The 18,691-nt window shown below is 36.0% G+C and overlaps 1 protein-coding gene across 4 annotated transcripts; it reads right to left on the bottom strand.

Annotated features, from left to right (window-relative positions):
• Nucleotides 1–1,896: 1,896 nt before the first annotated feature.
• Nucleotides 1,897–14,478, bottom strand: LOC115449863 (4-coumarate--CoA ligase 1). 4 transcript variants are annotated; one of them, XM_030177756.2, is made up of 9 exons: nucleotides 14,374–14,478; nucleotides 9,054–9,273; nucleotides 8,508–8,718; nucleotides 7,867–8,229; nucleotides 5,640–5,825; nucleotides 5,244–5,365; nucleotides 4,827–4,991; nucleotides 4,107–4,277; nucleotides 1,897–3,791 (listed from the first exon to the last, which is right to left on the bottom strand). In XM_030177756.2, the coding sequence occupies exons 2-9, from the start codon at nucleotides 9,258–9,260 to the stop codon at nucleotides 3,501–3,503; spliced, it is 1,716 nt and encodes a 571-aa protein (XP_030033616.1). In that variant the 5' UTR covers nucleotides 9,261–9,273; nucleotides 14,374–14,478; the 3' UTR covers nucleotides 1,897–3,500. The 4 variants fall into 4 exon arrangements, with proteins under 4 accessions (XP_030033616.1, XP_030033614.1, XP_030033613.1 ...); XM_030177754.2 differs by having other exon boundaries at nucleotides 14,251–14,420; XM_030177753.2 differs by having other exon boundaries at nucleotides 9,054–9,306; nucleotides 14,251–14,417.
• Between the last annotated feature and the right edge of the window lie 4,213 nt (nucleotides 14,479–18,691).

The raw sequence follows: 18,691 nt of genomic DNA, 5'->3' as shown, positions 1-18,691 counted from the left end.
GTAAAATACATTGAAATATAAGCAGTTATTGGTTGCGGTTTTAAACTCAATATTGTGTTGGAAATATTAAGAACCATTGAGTGAGTCAGCGGAACTTCCAGACGCTTCTGAATTTTTGATCCGACTGCATGTAATTGTCTTATCAGATATAATATAGATATTTAATATATCAAGTAGTGGTATTTAGTTATATCTTATCGTTCAGTTTTATTTCATAAAAAGCTTCTGCTTGCAAATGTGCATACGGGCGTAGTTAAAGTAATTTTTAGGGGCAGTGCACGTGCACTAGAAGAAATCTTTCGTCTCGTTACAGATTCGTTTCTTTTTATTTCCATAAATTATATATTTTAAGACGTGACCTAGAGTGGAGATCGCATCTCGGTAAGCGTAGCGTAGGACGACCTCCGACCCGCTGGTCCGACGACAATCCCAGGATTGCCGGTGGACGCTGGATGAGGAGAGCGGAGGACCGAGCAACGTGGCGCGCTCTACGGGAGGCCTATGTTCAACAGTGGACAGTTGTAGGCTGATGAGGTGAGGTGATGAAGATATATTTCAAGAAATCTGAGAAATTGAACACTTTAATTTGCCGCATGTCAACGGTAAAGTAGCCATCATATCGCACTTTTAATAAAATAATGACCTATTTCAAAATTGTTAATTTGTGGTAGCCGTTGGAAAACTATTTTTCGTTTGCTACCTTTTTTTTAAGTTGCTATAAAATTGATTTTATTTAAGATAGGTAAAAAATGAAACCTATAGCATGAAAGAAAAGGGAAAGAACTAAAAGGTAGCAATCAGAAATTGGTTGTTTGACGATTCCCACAAATTAGCAATTTTGGAATGGGTCATTATTTTATTAAGAGTGTGATGGTCCACCACAGTGGAGAAGGGTCCGTATAACCCGATTCCTGCCGTCTTCCCTTTCATGTAAAGTCTAATTATTAGAATGATTTGAAGACCGTATTAATGCATATTTTGTGAATTTATCGCTCGCTTTAACGGTGAAGGAAAACATCGTGAGGAAACCTGCACATCTGGGAAGTTCTCTACAGGAATTTCGAAGGTGTGTGAAGTCTACCAATCCGCACTAGGCCAGCGTAGTGGACTAAGACCTAATCCCTCTCAGTAGTAGAGGAGGCCCGTGCTCAGCAGTGGGCAAGTATATAATATAGGGCTGATATTATTATGCATATTAGTAAGTACTTATGGGTGTGTCGAAGGTTTTTTTACAAAAAAAAAGAGTTTTGTATACTTACCTACTTAATTCAACAATAACTCTTATTTAATTTTTATGCTTCGTCAACCATATAATCGGTAAATATAAAATATTTTTAGTATTATAATAGGTACCTACTAAAACATATTTTTTTACTCCAATTAATTAAACATCATTATGTATATCTTTCGTGTTATTAAAATAACCTCATGACCTCCCCTAAGAGGTAGGCAAAGAATAAATTAGTGCACTGAAAATTTCCAGAACTTATTTCCGTCCTAGGTTGTGATAGGCTTCCATATCTAAGTATTTGTGATAGCAATTTCTCACACACACAAATCAAGCATTTATCTCCGAAGAGGTATACAGAGGCGAACCAGGATACCCACTTTTCGCCAAGTGTGTTCTGTCCCATGATGTGATAGGAGGCGACTCTATCGCCATAAAGGGCACAAATTCAAGAATCCGGGCTGATACTTAGCAAAAATCCCAAATTCCACTTTGCCAGTCGCGTGATTCGAACCCAGGAATTCCGAGCGAGGCAGCCATTTAATAGCGATTTCCCTTCGAAAACAATTAATGCTTTATTTCATGTAGGTCAAAGTTCAAAGCCTATGTAAATTACTCTAAAAAACAATCAGGACAATTTTAAAAATATTTTTACAAAAAAAAATATAACTTTAATAAAATCAGTCATATATAATTAATATTTTTTTGAATATCATTAAGATTATCATTTCAATCACATGTAAAATTTTCCTTAATCACCCTAAAACAATTACGTTACAGTCACAAGTATAAAACATTTGTATGGTAATTATTGTATAAGATAAAAATCTGATAATTATAAAGATTTGGGTAGTTTATACAAAATTACTCCTCCGGCCAAAATACTAGGGCTGGCTTGTACAACCTCTCACTAAATGTGATTAACGCTAAAAATGCTTTAAGCATTGTGCATTGTCTACGTCAACTCTTAATAAATGACAGTGACAGCAGTTTTAAACATGTTTAGCGTTAAACATGCTTAGTAATTTATTGTGCAAGCCAACCTTAAAGGTATACAGCTAAAATCAACAATAAACACTATCACCATAAGCATAAAGTTGTTATTAATTGCAGAATTATCTGAATAATATTGCTATATGACACTATTTTCGGTACAACGTAAGTTGCATTACGGAGTTATTGGTTTTTACAATTAATATTGTATAAGTACAGGTCAAAATGTCAATATTATGTACATGTAAAATTTGTTTCTATGGCGTGACAACGAAAATAACTTAGCAATTTTGCTTTTTAATTTGATGATGAACAGTATAGTACATTTTGTTATATATTGCTATAGTTATAATCAGATATCGGCTAGTCACACTAAAGTTTAATGCCGTTTTCTTATCTAAAACGTAACGTTCTAGACAAAACCTAGCTAATATAACTGCAATTTTTAGCAAGAATTTTACATGAACATTAGGCATTTGTCCACATAGTATTTTGTCATTTGATGTTATTTAGGTTAAGTAAAAGTATTTTGCGGATTTTATCACGGTTCTGCAGCCTTCATGGCCACAAAGAGACGTACCCCAATGACCATGAAGGCTGCAAAGTTTCGAAACGTCGAGAGAGAATTATAATATAAAAAACCGCCATAAAACCGAAAGAATATTTCAATTCTAACATTCGCGTAAACATAAGTAATCATATATAGACATATTTTTATTTAAGCCAGTATTTTACAATTTACTTATTGCAATAGCATTATCAACCTTAGTGTGACCCCAGCATAAGGAATAAATTAAACGACGTGGTCCCATTAAGTTATAAGGATTTTATACAGCGAATTGACCCACTACATCTGATGGTCAGTGGACTGGGGTCCTATAGAATATTGACTGACGAGAGGTGATTATCCACATGCAGTTTAGATAATTATGCCAGCCTGTTGAAACTCGATGTACTACACAGGCTGATCCCGGAACGCGAAACTCTTACGTTATTTATTATGATTCATTTTTCATAAAAAAATCCTTATTTAGGTCGCTTCTTCATAATTTCAAGTCTATGTCGCTGCCTACATCCACGTTTATAAATGTATAAGTACTTAATTTCCCTTATCAAAAGACGTATGTGTCTTTAAATAATGGGGGCCCAATGTAATTAATTATATTATTACACTCTTACCAAACTTACAAAATATTTATGCATTTGTGTAGCTCAAACATATTTGTATTTTCTGATCCCATAACACAAGCTCCACTCATTCTCAGAATTGCTTAAAACCTTAAGAATACTGCTCTTTCAATACCCTTCTAAGAATCTTCCCTGATTGACTTTTTGGTATGCTATCTAAGAAGACAATGTGTTGGATTCTTTTGTAGGGAGCCACTCTTTCATTCACGAAAGCACAAAGCTCTTCAGCCGGGCTTTGACAACCCTTCTTAAGTACTGCGAAAGCTTTGGGGGATTCCCCGTTAACTGAATGTGGAACGCCGATCACAGCAGCATCCTCCACTGATGGGTGTTCTCGGAGAACTGCTTCTAACTCTGCAGGAGGGACTTGGAAGCCTTTCACCTGCAAAACCAGTTACAACAATTTTTGGTATTGATTCCTTTTGTGGGATTTTTTATCCTAAACATTTGCATATTATATAAGGTTTATTTTAATTTCCTCTTGGATTTGAGAATAAGTTATTACACAAAGTCAAAGGGATTACGAAATCTTGTTTTTTCATTAGTTGTTGATTATTATGGAATCCTTAATTTCCTTTAAAACATCATTATTCAATAAAAATACTTCATCATCTGTAAACACATCGATTTGGAAAAATATTTTATTCATATTACCTCTCACAATCATGACATAAATATTAAAAACTTCGTTTATTACCTTGATAAGCTCTTTTAGTCTATCCGCTACAACCAAGATGCCGTCTTCATCAACAATGCCCAGGTCCCCAGATCTGAACCATCCGTCTGACGTGAACACTTCGCTGGTCGCTTGCGGATTGTTTCTGTATCCTCTCATCACTTGCGGACCTCGGATCAGGATTTCTCCAGTCTTGAAAGAAAATATAGAATGATATAAATCTATTATTCAACGTCCCATTACAGGTTTATATATAAAAATATAGTTTATTAGATAGTAGATTGATTGTCGATTATTTTAATATGTAAAAGCAATTCAGGGATGTTAAAAAAGGATGGTACTAAATATAATAATATCAGCCCTGTATTATAGGTATATACTGTCCCACTACTGGGCACGGGCCTCCTCTACTACTGAGAGGGATTAGGCCTTAGTGCACCATGCTCCACACACTCTCAAAATTCCTATAGCGAACTTCTCAGATATTCAGGTTTGCTCACGATGTTTTCCTTCACCAAGCAAGCGATATATTCACCAAGATTACACACATCATTTTTAGAAAAGTCAAGGGTGTGTGCCCTTGGAATTTTAACCTGCGGACATTCATCTTGGCAGTCCGTTCCACATCCAACTAGGCTATCGCCGCTAATTGGTACTAACTATGGACAATACTTATTTGAACAAAACGTTCAGCGTAATTTCAACAAACATCATCGATTGCGTTTACATTGTAAAACATACCTCATTAGGTCCGAGATTGTTAAAGTTGCTGTCAACTATCCTGAGATCCGTGTTAGGTATCGGTGGCCCAGTACCAGAGAAGTTCTTCGTATAACCTACGGGAGTTAAAGTGACTGTGGGTGAGGTCTCTGTTAAGCCATAACCTTGACGGAAGTCGATCTTGCGCTGGAATTTGAGAACATTATACAGGTAATATTATTTCTACAATAAATCAGTGGTAGACGTAAAATGGTTTATTTATAAGAGCGTTAAGATAAATGAAATCATCGATTAAAGGTAATTAATAGGGATTACAAAGACATTATAATATATTTTTATTCTTATCAGAGAACGCATACACGAGGAAGAGGATTATCTTATATTATTTGAGTGATAAACTTTGCTCGTAAACATTGACAATTACGAAAGAATTTTTACCTTTGCTCGCTCAAATAGCCTGTCAACATCAGACGAAGCCAGCGGGGCGGCACCATTCACCAAGACCTCCAGGTATTGAAGACTCCTCTCAGTAGAAGCTGGGTGCGAACCCATTAGAAGCACTGGAAGAATAAAGAAAATTATATGTACCTGTTAATTTTTTTATACAATAAGAAGACCATGAGATTGCTTTGATTTGATTGACATCGCCTCATGGTAACCACTATGCCATAAAATGTAAAGTATTGAATTTGTTAGCGACATCGAATACAATAGATAACTAATAAGTTAATAGTTATTAATTTTATGTTCCCTGAATATGATATAGTGGCAAACGGGCAGGTAGTTGATGATCCTGAAAAACAATATTATAACGAATCATAAATTAATACTTACTAAGGGGCGGTGCTACGAACAACAAATTCGTCTTATACTTCTCCATGGCTTCGAAGAACGTGTCAGGTTGGAATTTAGTCAAGGTGACCAGTTTGATTCCCAGTGACATTTTATGAAACATGAGGACGGTGGCAGCGAATATGTGGAATAATGGTAGCACCACCAGGGCCCTGTCTTGGTGTGTCGCTGGAACAAAAATAAAATGAAAATAATACCCATTCTCCAATATGTGCGTCAACACCATATTTTAGTGGCATAAGGGCATTATGCTGCCGATGTTTATTAATGACTATTCTAAATTCTACATTAATTTACCATACATATATTAACATAATATTAAGTAATGTAAACAAAAACGAAAATACATATCAACATTCTATTCATTCCTACTTTAGTGATAATGAATAAATGGTGGTTGTTGGGGGCTCTTCAGGACAGCGCGAAATTTTGGGCGCCCGCTTAGTTTAATGTAGGTATGGACCAATAGGGACCCCGAAGCTCGAGGGCCCCCTATAACTGATACTGCTGATTCGGCGGTACCTACGCCCCTGGTATCAATGTAAACAGACAATTTCACTTGTGATTAGCACACCCAGACGGCCGCTTAGTTCGCTTCTTTGCATAAAGGCTTACGCCAGCTGACGTGATTTGATTCGTAATTTAAAAATCGAAGATCGTATGCGCCTTGTCTATCAATAAAATGTTACGATTTTGGCAGTATTTGTGCTGTGAACCCTGAGATTTTGGATTAGATTTCCAAACAAAAAAACTGATTGTGAGAAGTAGGATGGACTACCGTAGCGAGAGATGCAGTTTTAAACCAGCTTTAAAACATCCCTTTGTCTTTTCGAAGTTGCTTGTGCACCTATTCATAATTAAATATTAGCTTAATAACATACTATGCCAACCTGTATGCACCACCATGGAAAACAAACCTCGTATCTGCAGAGAAACCCTGTGCTCTTGCTATGAAAAAAATCCAGGTCCTATGTGTTAAAAACAGGGGGCAAAATGTAATCCAGGACCTAATACGTCCACTTGCCCAATGAGGACACATACAATTAATGCCTAGTATAATCTTTATAAGCGGCGATAGTCTAGTTGGGTGTGGAACGGACAGCCAAGACGAATGTCCTCAGGTTCAAATCCCAAAGGCACACACCTCTGACTTTTCTAAAAAAAAATAATTTGTGTATTCTTTGTGAATTTATCGTTCGCTTTAACGGTGAAGGAAAACATCGTGAGGAAACCTGCACATCTGAGAAGTTCTCTATAGGAATTTCGAAGGTGTGTCAAGTCTACCAATTCGCACTAGGCCAGCGTGGTGGACTAAGGCCTAATCCCTCTCAGCAGTAGAGGAGGCCCGTGCTCAGCAGTGGGCAAGTATCTAATACAGGGCTGATATTATTATTATATATTATCTTTGCCTTTAATAATTTATGGATTATTAAGGTGTCGCGATAAGGTTTTTTCATACTTACGAAATCAATATTAATTACGATGGTTATTGTTTGTTTGTTCTCATATGTTCATGATTGTTTAAATGTTAAGTAATATATTGTAAAAAGTAATTTTACACTTCTAACAAAATCAGACATTTATTAATGACAAACTGTTAGGTTCCTACTCAGTGTGTTTATTCTCTCGTTCTAGTACGTTTGAAAAGATCTAGAGCCTGTTTAAGTACAACATGGCACACAGCTCTCTCTTCCCGACCTTAGGTAGGATTAGCTAGGAGTTGACCTACGGTCACCAAGCGTAGAAATAAGCTAGCTAACCACCATCAAAATATCTACTTATCTACCTCTATTTTTGCAACTTAAGCAGTCTTTTAAGATTTATCCCAACCCAGAAATATTTTATTCTAACGCCCGTATACCCTTATTTCGTATGGATCAAATATCAAAATAGCAACTTAATCATTTCATCTAGTAAATTGCTAACGAATGACCTATAAGTACCTTTTTGATCGTTGCACCGAAAACGTGGCCTTCATTATCATTCGACAAAAATCACAAAAAACATCCTTATTGACCAAGATAGCAGTTTTTATTACTGCAGTAAGCATTTTATGAAAATCGTTGCAAGCAAATTTTATTGGTATATTATTGCAACCTTTACGACTATTTCGTTTTATTATTGTTGATAAAAGAATTTATGGAACGCTGCAGACTACGTGGCATAATGCTTACTACTTCTAACTGCTGCCAGACTTATGAAGACTCACCAGTTGTCTCGCTGTGGCATCTGATGAGGGGATCATTCACTTGTTCGCAGTTGACAATCAGATTCCTCATCGACAACTCCACTCCTTTCGGCAGGCCAGTAGTACCACTCGAATACGGCAGGAAGCAAATATCGTTCGGACCTCTTCTGACTTCTTTCAAACACGATTTGTCTACGTGCAAATCTTCGCTGAGTTCATTAAAAAGGACTGTTCCTTCGGGAATCGATTCCCCATTTGTATTCACGACGATTATTGGGACGTTGAGTTTGGCGATCGCGAGTGCTTCTCTAATTATTTTGACCGTTTCGGGCAATGTTATAACTAGTTTAGCTTCAGACAGTAGTAGTTGTCGTTGGACTTCATCTAGTAAGTAGATATGAAAATAGTTATCAGTGTTGATTTTTAATGTCTATTGGCTTTTGTTGTCTGTATTTAGTTTAAAAACAATCGTGAGAACTCATTTTCTTATTTTTCTTTACAAGAAACTAAATTCTCACGATATCTTTAGCATCAAATTTTTTATTTGCATTTTAACTTTATTAACTATGATTTAGATATCTAAACCATGAATTTGTTCCAGGAAATAATAATTGGCCCCGTTAGAAATAGTGAGAAATTTGATAGTAAAAAGCCAATCTTACGTGCTGTGTAAATAGGGTTGATGGTGGTAACAGTTCCCCCAGCTTCCATTATACCCATGGTGACGAGCGGAAAGTCAGGAATATTCGGAAGCATCACGGCCACTACGTCACCATCGCGGATCTTGAACTTCTTTCGAAGATTTGCGGCAAAGGTGTTGGATAGCTTGAAGCCTTGTTCGTATGTGTATCCACGTCCTGTGGTTGCGCAGACCTGGAAGTTTTTTTTATTAGTAGTTTTGCCAGCCAGTGTTAGAAGAATTTTATAAGTACCGTTAAAATCCATAATTTTTTAGATTATATCTTTATTTTAGACTAGTATGTTTTAGATTATGTCTTTATTGAAAATAGTAGGTACAATAAAACTAGGGTGAGGCATTATCCCACTAAAGAATTGGGCTGAGTGTTTTGATATGGAATATCATGAAACTTTCGTGTGTTTTATGTTAATGTTTAGCGTGTGTGCTGATACCTTTATCTTAAATAGTAAGTATTCTCTTTTTTGTATAGCTAAGGAAGGGAAGATAACATTATATAATTCACACTTACTGCCAAAGTCCTTTCGGGCCATCTGTCCAAGTTCTGCCACACATAATCGTACAAAGTACAATTCGGTATCTCGACACTTTTGAACGGGGATTTAATGATATTGTCTTGAGTCCAAACACTATTTTTCCTCACAACACATACATATTTCGAACTTTGACACAAACGATTTAAAGTCCTTTTTGCAACGAACAAATTCTTCGACACCATCGTTCAAGCGTTTCTGATTAGAGTGTTATTAAATGTTATTCGGGAGCTGTTTTTGATACAACTTATCTAAGTAACTGTGATAATGGCCTGATAACGATTTGTTTATTTTACTACAATAATCATAAAATATATTACAGTCGGTTAAAAAAAGTGTTCAAAAACAATGTTTTTTTCCTTCGCTAGTGATATAAAAGTAGGTAAACAATCCCAGTGCCATTGCACTACAGTACGACCGCTATGAATTGGCCGCTTTGAAGTTAGCCACAAAACACTCTCACTGTGTGTGTTCTCACTCGCTATTCTTCAATAACAATGGCTTTGTCATCGCTCGTGACAAACTTCAAGCCGGTCGTACTGAGCAAACGTATGATACCTACCAAATCACAAAAAACACAGACTAAATTATGAAATAGGGCTCATATGTGAAAGTCCGCCGGGGTAGGTATCACCGCAATATCTATTTCTACAGCCAAGCAGCAGTATGTAGTCACTGTTATATTCGGGTTTGAAGGACATTGTAGCCAGTGTAATACCAAACAATACTTTGTAATTCAAAGTATTGGATAGCGTTTCTACTGTATATAAGCGGTCATATCGCTTACCATCAGGCGAACGGCAAGCTCGTCTTATCATTCAACGAAAAAAGGATACAGAGGATTGAAAGAATTTCCACACAGGTGAAGATGCAAGAAATACCTGATTAAATAAAATTATTGACATAATCATTGTGCTCGTTTCCTACAATTGAACGTAAACAGAATACCTCCATAGTATAATGTATTACGACTGATAGGTATGACTTCACTGCGCACATATAATGAATGCTGCATACAAATCTGTGTCTAATGAAGGTCACAGCGACTACAGTATGGTTTGGATTATTGACACTGTGTTCGAATGAAGTTGTTTGTGGTATATTCATTGTAGCTTGAAAAATTGTTAAGTGATAACTATGGTGGTATGTAATGTTACGTAATTGTAGACGTAGGTCACCAGTGCTTTGACTATGCAACTATATGTAGAGGCGGCTTTTGGGAGTGCCGGACCGCGCAGCTTCCTGGACTTCGCGCTTACAGAGGACTGGCGCGGTGCCTTAGAAGACCTTTTTTACAATCTTACAGACGAAACTGTTAACGCCCGGGAACCTTTTTTTGGTTCCACCCGGGACTTCGCGTCTTTTAAAGCCGCTATTGACTGTATGGACAAATTACTATGTTTCGGTTTAAAGGACACTATACCTTTATGTTTATTTGGGATTCATATTTAATATCTAGTGTATTACAATATGCTAACTTAGGTGAAATACTTATTTTAAAAATATTCTTTCATACATTCACACGACTAAGTCGATATAGTGTTTACTTATGTTTGGAGTATTTGTCACGCATATGGTTTTGTACCATTCGGCGAGAATACAGCTGAATCCACATATGAAGTAACAAACATATTTATTGAAAAAATATAATTTTCCTTTTTCTATAATAGTACGTGACTAGTTAATAGCTTCTGATTGTGCTATGAGTCATGACCAAGTCGTGACTAAAGTAATCTCTGAATGGCTACTAGCCAATGTTATTCATCAACTCGGAAAATAATGCTAATCTGTAGCTTGTCAGCAAAATTAAACATGGCCGTAATACTCATATAGCCTCTACTAGAACCTACCATATATAAATTACATGTAGAATATTATCTAATTCACAATAGGCTTATTCAACTTCTTCCGTGGAGGCCTCCATTAAAATATTCCATTAGTTGCGCTATGGAGCTGTTTTTATCCAAACACCCAAAATTCTAAACTATAATATCCAGTAATTACAGCAATAAAGTGATATTCGGGTTTTTCTGCTCAGTATCAGCTCTGAGACTGGAATTTGTGCCAAATATGACGTCCCATAATGTGATAAGTCATATGGCGATAGGCTCACCCCCAATCACATCATGGGACGGAACACAGTTGGACACATTTATCCCCTTGGCGGATAAATGCTGATGATGTGTGTTTAATAACAGAAATGTCATTCAAACCGGAACATAATAGAGCTGTTTGAACAATGTTTGACAGCAAATTACACATGACGCTGATATCTACTCAGACGAAAACTATCTACCGTCTAATAAAAAACAATTAAAAATTAATATTAACCAGTGTAACTATCGACATAATAAGACTTAACATCTCATGTCTCAAGATGGCGAGCGCAGTGGAATACCAAACAATATTTTGTAATTGGATGGTGTTTCTTCTGTTTATGTGCTTACCATCAGGTGAATAGCACGCTCGTCTCGTCATTTAAAGCATTAAAAAAAAGTATAAAAACAAACAAAGTTATATGTGTACTAATGTAACTTACTGATTATGATATCACAGACGCTCAGTCTCACGCCTTGTACTCCAGACAGGGTAAGGCGAGGCATAATTGGAACAAACTTTCTACTTTGCGTGTTACGTCCCATGATGTGATACAAGTCTATCGCCATATATAGCACTAATTCCAGACTCCGGAATATCAATTTCCAGGCCCGGGAATCGACTCGAGACCTGTTTAATGTCTCGTTTGTATTAAATTATCTAACCTAGACTTTGATCTCTTATCATGCGGTCGTCAATATGGTATAATAACAGCTATTGATAACAAAAGCGGACTGCCTCTGTGACGTAGTTTTACTGTACGACAGCAGTGCTGATTGCTGGTCTTAGATTCCTCAGTTCGGGCAAAGTTATAATGATTTTTACTACTCAGGACAAAGTCTGGAATTTGTGCCCAACATGGCGTTAGGTTTATCCCCTATCATGATTATACCTAATGAGTTTTCTACTCAGTATCAGGACAATGTTTGGAATTTGTGCCCAATATGGCGTGCATCTATCACATTATAGGACGAAATACATAAGGCGAAAAATGGGTCCACCAATTGCACCTGTCTACCACTTGGTGCATAAAAGGCGCGAGTGTGTGTGTCCTTATTTTTTTTTTATTTTGACTAGTTGCCATACTCATTCGTTTAAGGAAAATGTTGAGGAATTAAAATAGATTCTATGTCCGCTTTGATAAGATACGTTATCAGTCATCACCAGAGCACGCCATTTACTAATATAATACAAACATGTCTGTTAAGATAACATTACTGTTTATTTACATAACAATTTAAATTTATATTATTATTCAGAATCTATGCTATTGTTTTATTTTTTCCCGTGTAAAATGCATATTATTATTAGCTTATATTTTAAACAGACTCGAAAAAAAGGTGATGGTTGTTTTTTTTATGTTTTTTCACCGATTATTTTAACTACGTGGTCCGATTTAAATGCTTCTATTTGCGTTTTTTTAAGCTAAGTAATTAAATTAAACACGGGCACCAACAAAATATTTAATGTTCATAATATTTTAGTCATAAAAACACGATTTTGAAAGATGATTTCATTGCTTGTTTTTATAATTTTCTAATTAAACCGTATAAAAATAACAACTTTTTTTGGATTCAAGTGATTTTTGGAGTCAATATTTTTAACCAACTTCAAAAAAGAAGGAGGTTCTCAATTCTACTGTATTTTTTATGTTTGTTACCTCAGAACATTGACTGGGTGAACCGATTTTGATGATTCTTTTATTTAAAAGCTGGTGCTCGTGTGGTCCCATATAAATTTTAATTGTTGTTGGACCCTTGACTTCGGGTATACATCAAAAAACTGTTATTATTTAAAAAGTCGTGTTGTTGTTGTGTTTGCCTGTAACTGGATAGTTTGATTTGTGTGTTTGCTTTCTTTTATTCTTATTGTACCCACTGGCGATCCAATAAAAATTAAATGAATTAATAATATTATTATACTTTTCTTTTTTTGTACGAGTACAGCAAAATGACCCCACTGTATCTGATGGTAGGTGAATGGGGTTCCAATAGAATGTCATTTGACGAAAGATCATTACCCCTCAAAAGTCGCTACAATTATGGCGGCCTTTTGGAATCAAATATACAGGCTGATCCCGGAACAAGACACACTAATGTGAGCCACTTTGGCGGGTTTTAACGCCTTGTGTACGTTTATCCGTGGGGATATAAACTCTTCAAACACCACTGTACCTAGTGCTTCTGAAATGTTTGTGGAGGTGAGTATTGATATATTTAATGTCATACACTACACCGCAAACGCATCGCGTCCTTTACGGCTAGAGTTGCCTCAAGTTAGGACTCCATTATTATGAGTCTAGCTGACAGGCTGATAGCGGCAACGTATCAGCGCTGGATGTAAATCACCTGCTGACTGTTATAGTTATTCGTTTACTTTTTGAGTAATCTTGTCACTTATTTTGTGATATGGATCATGGGTCTACAAGTATTATTATTATATCCACAAGGTTTTGTGAAAGTGTCTGCTGAATGAAGGTATTTTTAGCGTCAGATAAGACACGTAGGCTCTTCGGTTCATATTATATTTGGACTACACTGTAAACTCCAGATCCAAGGTAATCAATTTATCAGGGTAAATATTATCATCACCATCATCAAAGACGTATATCATTGAAGGTTAAACTACTAAATGTTCCAAAGGGAATTCCCCTACAAATGACCCTGGTTTAAAATATACAATTTACAGTACGATAAAAATAAACACTCATTGCATAAACATACAACATTATAATGTCAAAAGCCGGTCGAAATATTTAATAGTTAGTTAGAATTAAACGCAAATACTGCTAAATGAATCTTGTTAAACTCTACTCTACATAAATATATCAAGTCCTAAATAACATATTATGGGCCTCAAAAACTGCACTCTTACAGTGGAATTTATAACACGTGAGCAAAACACCAGCAAAACGTAGTTAACTATAAAACCGGTAAATTGAGACATGATATACCTCCGTAATGATCAGTGCAATTAAAAAAATTAACGTTACTAGATACTATAATACATTCACTGACAAATTTATCATTCACACTATTTGTAAATATTCCAATGGCAACAAAGGAAGAAGGTACAAACGTAATCAAAAGTTTGATCAAAGTTGCGCAGGATGTCTTTAACCACTGTTAAATGTTCGCATAGAAGATAAACCTACACAAATCACTATACATATAGAAAAACAACACAAAAACCAATACGCACTTCACAAAGTATAAAAAAATGTTCACCGCATGACAGTCAGTTGTGAACTAAAATAAAACAATGCCCGTATAGTCGGTCAACGAGTCATTCAGACGAAGCGAGCGCGGGATCGCGGGAACGGCATGAAGATAGTAACGCTACAAATGACTGGCGAGTACGATAAGGAACGCATCCTAGTAAATCAACTCATATGCGTTCGTGTCCCACGATCTTTGACGACTCGTGTTATTATTTGATAAGAGCGTGCCACCTCTGCATAGCTACCTGTTCAAGAAGAACTACTTATTACAACAACAAAAAGAGTGTGTTGACCGGGTCCATTGTGAATATCATTCACGCAAAATCATTTCAGTGTAGAAGGATTATTGTCACGTTTGGAATGAGTAGTGAGAGTATCAAAGGCCTAAAATTTTCTCATACTTTCTCTTCAGTCACAAAATTTCTTATGCCCTCTCCCTATCTCTGTCCTACTACACCCTCTTTCGTGTTCTTATATTCTCTCTCTGAATGTGTCTTACTCTTACACTCTCTTCCTTCTCTCTTCCTTCTCTCTTCCCGTGTTTTACTGTTACTTTCTCTTCCCTCTATCTTCATTTTATACAGCCTGTTTTAAAGTACTTATAACATATCTTCTAGAGTAACCTCCCAATCACCACATTTCTAAGTTAGTTGAGTAAAATTATCTGATAAATTCCTAGCAACACAACTAAACTGTTGGCGTAATTAGAACCAGCTATTAGGTGCCAGCATTACAGTCACGTACAAAGGTCATTACGGTTCATGGTTGCATATCTGGGTACCTACTTATTTATAATGTAATGTACTTATATATAATGTACTTACGTAAATGGCACGGTAAAGAAGTTCTTTATATATCTCTCCGTGTGCTATTCTGCGCGTATCTTCCATAATACAAATAAGTTCGTAAATTAGAAGGTGATTTAACTTAAGTGGACCAAAATGGATCGTAGGAGTCATTATTAATTCAAATTAATTTTTTCGGTTAATTTGAACATTGAAATTCTTTCTATTGTTTTATCTATTTATATATATTTAAATAATGTATGTATATTCGCTATGGGCGCCGAACCGCTGAAGCGATTTTAATTATTTTTATGAAGTAATCTTCATCTTAACAAAGTGGGTCAACATATGGTGGTTTCGTAGCGATCCATGTATCTCAATAAAGCGGTGATAGACTAGTTGGGAGTCGAACGGGCTGCCATGGCGAGGCGAACGTCCGCAGGTTCAAAACCCAAGGGCACGCCTCTGACTTTTCTAGTTATGTGTATATACTTTGTGAATTATCGCTTGATTTAATGGTGAACAAAAACATTGTGAGGAATCTCGCATACCTGACAAATTCTCTAAGAATTTTTTGGGTGTGTGAAATCTACCAATCCGTACTAGGCCAGCGGGGTGGGCTAAAGCCAAATCCCTCTTGATAACAGAGGAGGCCCCTGCCCGCTAATGGGACGGTATATAATAAAGGGCCGGGTATTACTATATTATATGGTCAGTAAATTTAAAGTGATCATAATATTAGGTTTGCGGTTTTTGTTTCAATATTTGATGGCTGGTTGATGATGTAACCGCAAGGCCAATTAACGATATATACAAATATAGCTAGATATTGCTAGTCGATTGTGTAATGAGTTTTCTGGAGCGTAGGTGCTGAATGTAGGTATTCTATTTACCGACTTCAAAAAGAAGGAGGTTATAATTTCGATGTACTTATATATTTTTTTAATGTTTGTTATGTGACTGATGAGACCACCATACCATTTACAAACGTTCGAAATAAAATTATTCCTAACGGCTCGCCTTCGCAAATTTGCTAATTTTGTTTTTCTACAGCTGCGAACTTTTAGCACTTTATTGTTTAAATACATAATGCATCGTTTGAATAAAATTTTCTTTTAAAATAACGTCCTCTATGTTTTTATGTCGTTACTAATGTCGTTTCTTTGCTATGCATTGGTTCAAGTGATTGACGCTAGATGGCAGTTATATGAGCTGCGTTATCCTGAGTATAAGGCAACCTTATAGGCTTTATATTCTAGAAAGAATAAACAGGAGTGTAATCCATGTAAAGGTTGCTGGCAACGTTTTCGTCTTCGATATGAAGAACTAGTTCACTAAGATGCTAATAGATGTCGCTATACATTTCAATAATAGACGTATAAAGAGAAGGAATAATACGATGAAAGATAAATAATGCTAAAAGAACAGAACTTCATTTGACTCTTAACCATAATGACAATGCATTATTGAAATCACATTTAAGAGCTATCGTTGAACTTCGACATCTCTGATCATCTTAAAAAAATCCTGATTTATTATCTTATACGTTACTGAATCGAAAAACACAGATTGTTGCCTGGCCTCGGACTCGAATCCAAAAACCTTACGGTTTACAGCAAAATTATGCCATCACAAGATTCTAGATTAAAAGACATAATATTCAAAGCTAGTTAAATACAAATACTTTTAAAGTAAGAATGTACATTGCAGTCAAAGAAAATTTCACAATAATATGCCCCATGCTCACACTAATTAATATAAAAAAAGAAGTATCTAACAAATAAAATAACAGTAATGATTATTTATTACTACTCTTAATTATGTATAAATTTATACCATAAACTACAAAGTAATTTATTATCTTAATACCAAAGACCAACATGTAACTGGCTGCAAAAAAAATTGATAAAAGAGTTACACTAATTGACTTTTCGTTTTTTTAACACTGGCTATTTTACCTCATTTTTTTTTTATTAATGACCAGATGAGTAACTCAGTCCCAAAATTACAAACGTTCGGTTTTACTATATTATTAGATTTTTATATTTGTTTCCTTGCAACATACGTCGGACTTTGTACTTTTTTTAACTCTCGTATGCGTTCAGAAACTATGTAAATCGAAACGAAAATAACCGCGACAGTGCGTGATCCGTATTCTAATGTCGGAATGTTACTATCACTATGAAACAATAAAATTCATTCGGGAGTTTAATTCATGACTTGAAATATAAAACATTGCAATTTTAAATACTTGGATTTACTGCAAGTAACTTATTCATTTACCGGTTACTTTAATAATTATATCAGCCCTGCATTATATACTGTCCTACTGCTGGGCACAGGTCTTTCCCACTACTGAGAAGAACCACCTTAGTCCACCACGCTGGCCTAGTACGGATTGGTAGACTTCACACACCCTCCAAATTTTTATAGAAAACTTCTCAAGTATGCAGGTTTCCTCACGACGTTCGCCTTTACCGTAGCGAGTGAGTAAAGCTAGTGATAATTCACAAATAGCTATTTCATCGATATTAAGAAAAAATACCATAATGATATTATTTATTTGACTCGATCTCGTAATTGGAATTCGTACCTGGTACGAGTACACTAGTGCGTTGAAGTTCTGGGTTCTAATCCCGGATCGGCTGAAAATAATAGTGACTGATTTTTTTCATCTTAAAAATTACTCAGTTGCAGCTCGAAGTCAGGAGATTGGCGGTGTGATACCCCCGTGCCTCGGGAATCCCGTAAAGCCTTTAGTACTGCGCCTGATCTCTTTCCGATCATGTCATGATCGAGCTGGCCATGCCTTAGATGTAACTGGCAACATTGTAGCTCTACAACTTCGCATTTCGACGTTAACTATTTCAACATATATAATAACATTGTTAAAAAAATATTACTGTATTTTTAATATTCGGCATCGTTTGGGTAAATAAAACGCAATTTAAACTTAACCACCTTGTTATATTCAATTCATATAAAAATATCATTATACTTATAAGTAATTAATTAAATATAAATAAACAACAGTGTGTAAATATAATTTATTTCTGTTAATTTCTAACCTGACTGCCTCGGTGGCGTAGTTGTATTGCATGTCCGGTACAATAGCGCTCTGAGGTCCTGGGTTCGAATCCCGGGTCGGGCAAAGTGATATTTGGGTTTTCCTACTCAGTATCAGCCCGGAGTCTGGAATTTGTGCCCGATATGGCGATAGGCTCGCCCCCTATCTCATCATGGGATGGAACATACTTGGCGAAAAGTGGGTGGCCCTAGTTGCGCCTCTGCATACCCCTTCGGGGATAAATGCGTGATGTTATGTATGTATGTAATTTCTAACCAATAAGGATTGGCAGTGATGTATTTGCCGATGAGATTGGGGGTCAAGGAGGCACTTAACGGTGATTCCCCTTTTTGTTATTATAGACCTTTTTATTACATAAATCTTTATGCAGACATCGATTTATGTAATTATTTACAATCAAAGTAGATTACATATGTCACAACATTA

This window comes from Manduca sexta, chromosome 11 (assembly GCF_014839805.1).
Source record: "Manduca sexta isolate Smith_Timp_Sample1 chromosome 11, JHU_Msex_v1.0, whole genome shotgun sequence".
In the NCBI taxonomy this organism is placed as follows: domain Eukaryota; kingdom Metazoa; phylum Arthropoda; class Insecta; order Lepidoptera; family Sphingidae; genus Manduca; species Manduca sexta.
The sequence above is the reverse complement of the archived record's forward strand: the minus strand, read 5'-3'. Positions and strand labels throughout refer to the sequence as shown.

Excerpts from the sequence above, each read along its gene's own strand:
- LOC115449863 (XM_030177756.2), bottom strand. The coding sequence starts at position 9,260 with ATGGTGTCGAAGAATTTGTTCGTTGCAAAAAGGACTTTAAATCGTTTG. Across the intron at positions 8,719-9,053 it reads GGCCCGAAAGGACTTTGGCA|GTCTGCGCAACCACAGGACG; the intron begins GTAAGTGTGAAT and ends AAAAACTTCCAG. Across the intron at positions 5,366-5,639 it reads GTTCGTAGCACCGCCCCTTA|TGCTTCTAATGGGTTCGCAC; the intron begins GTAAGTATTAAT and ends TTATTCTTCCAG.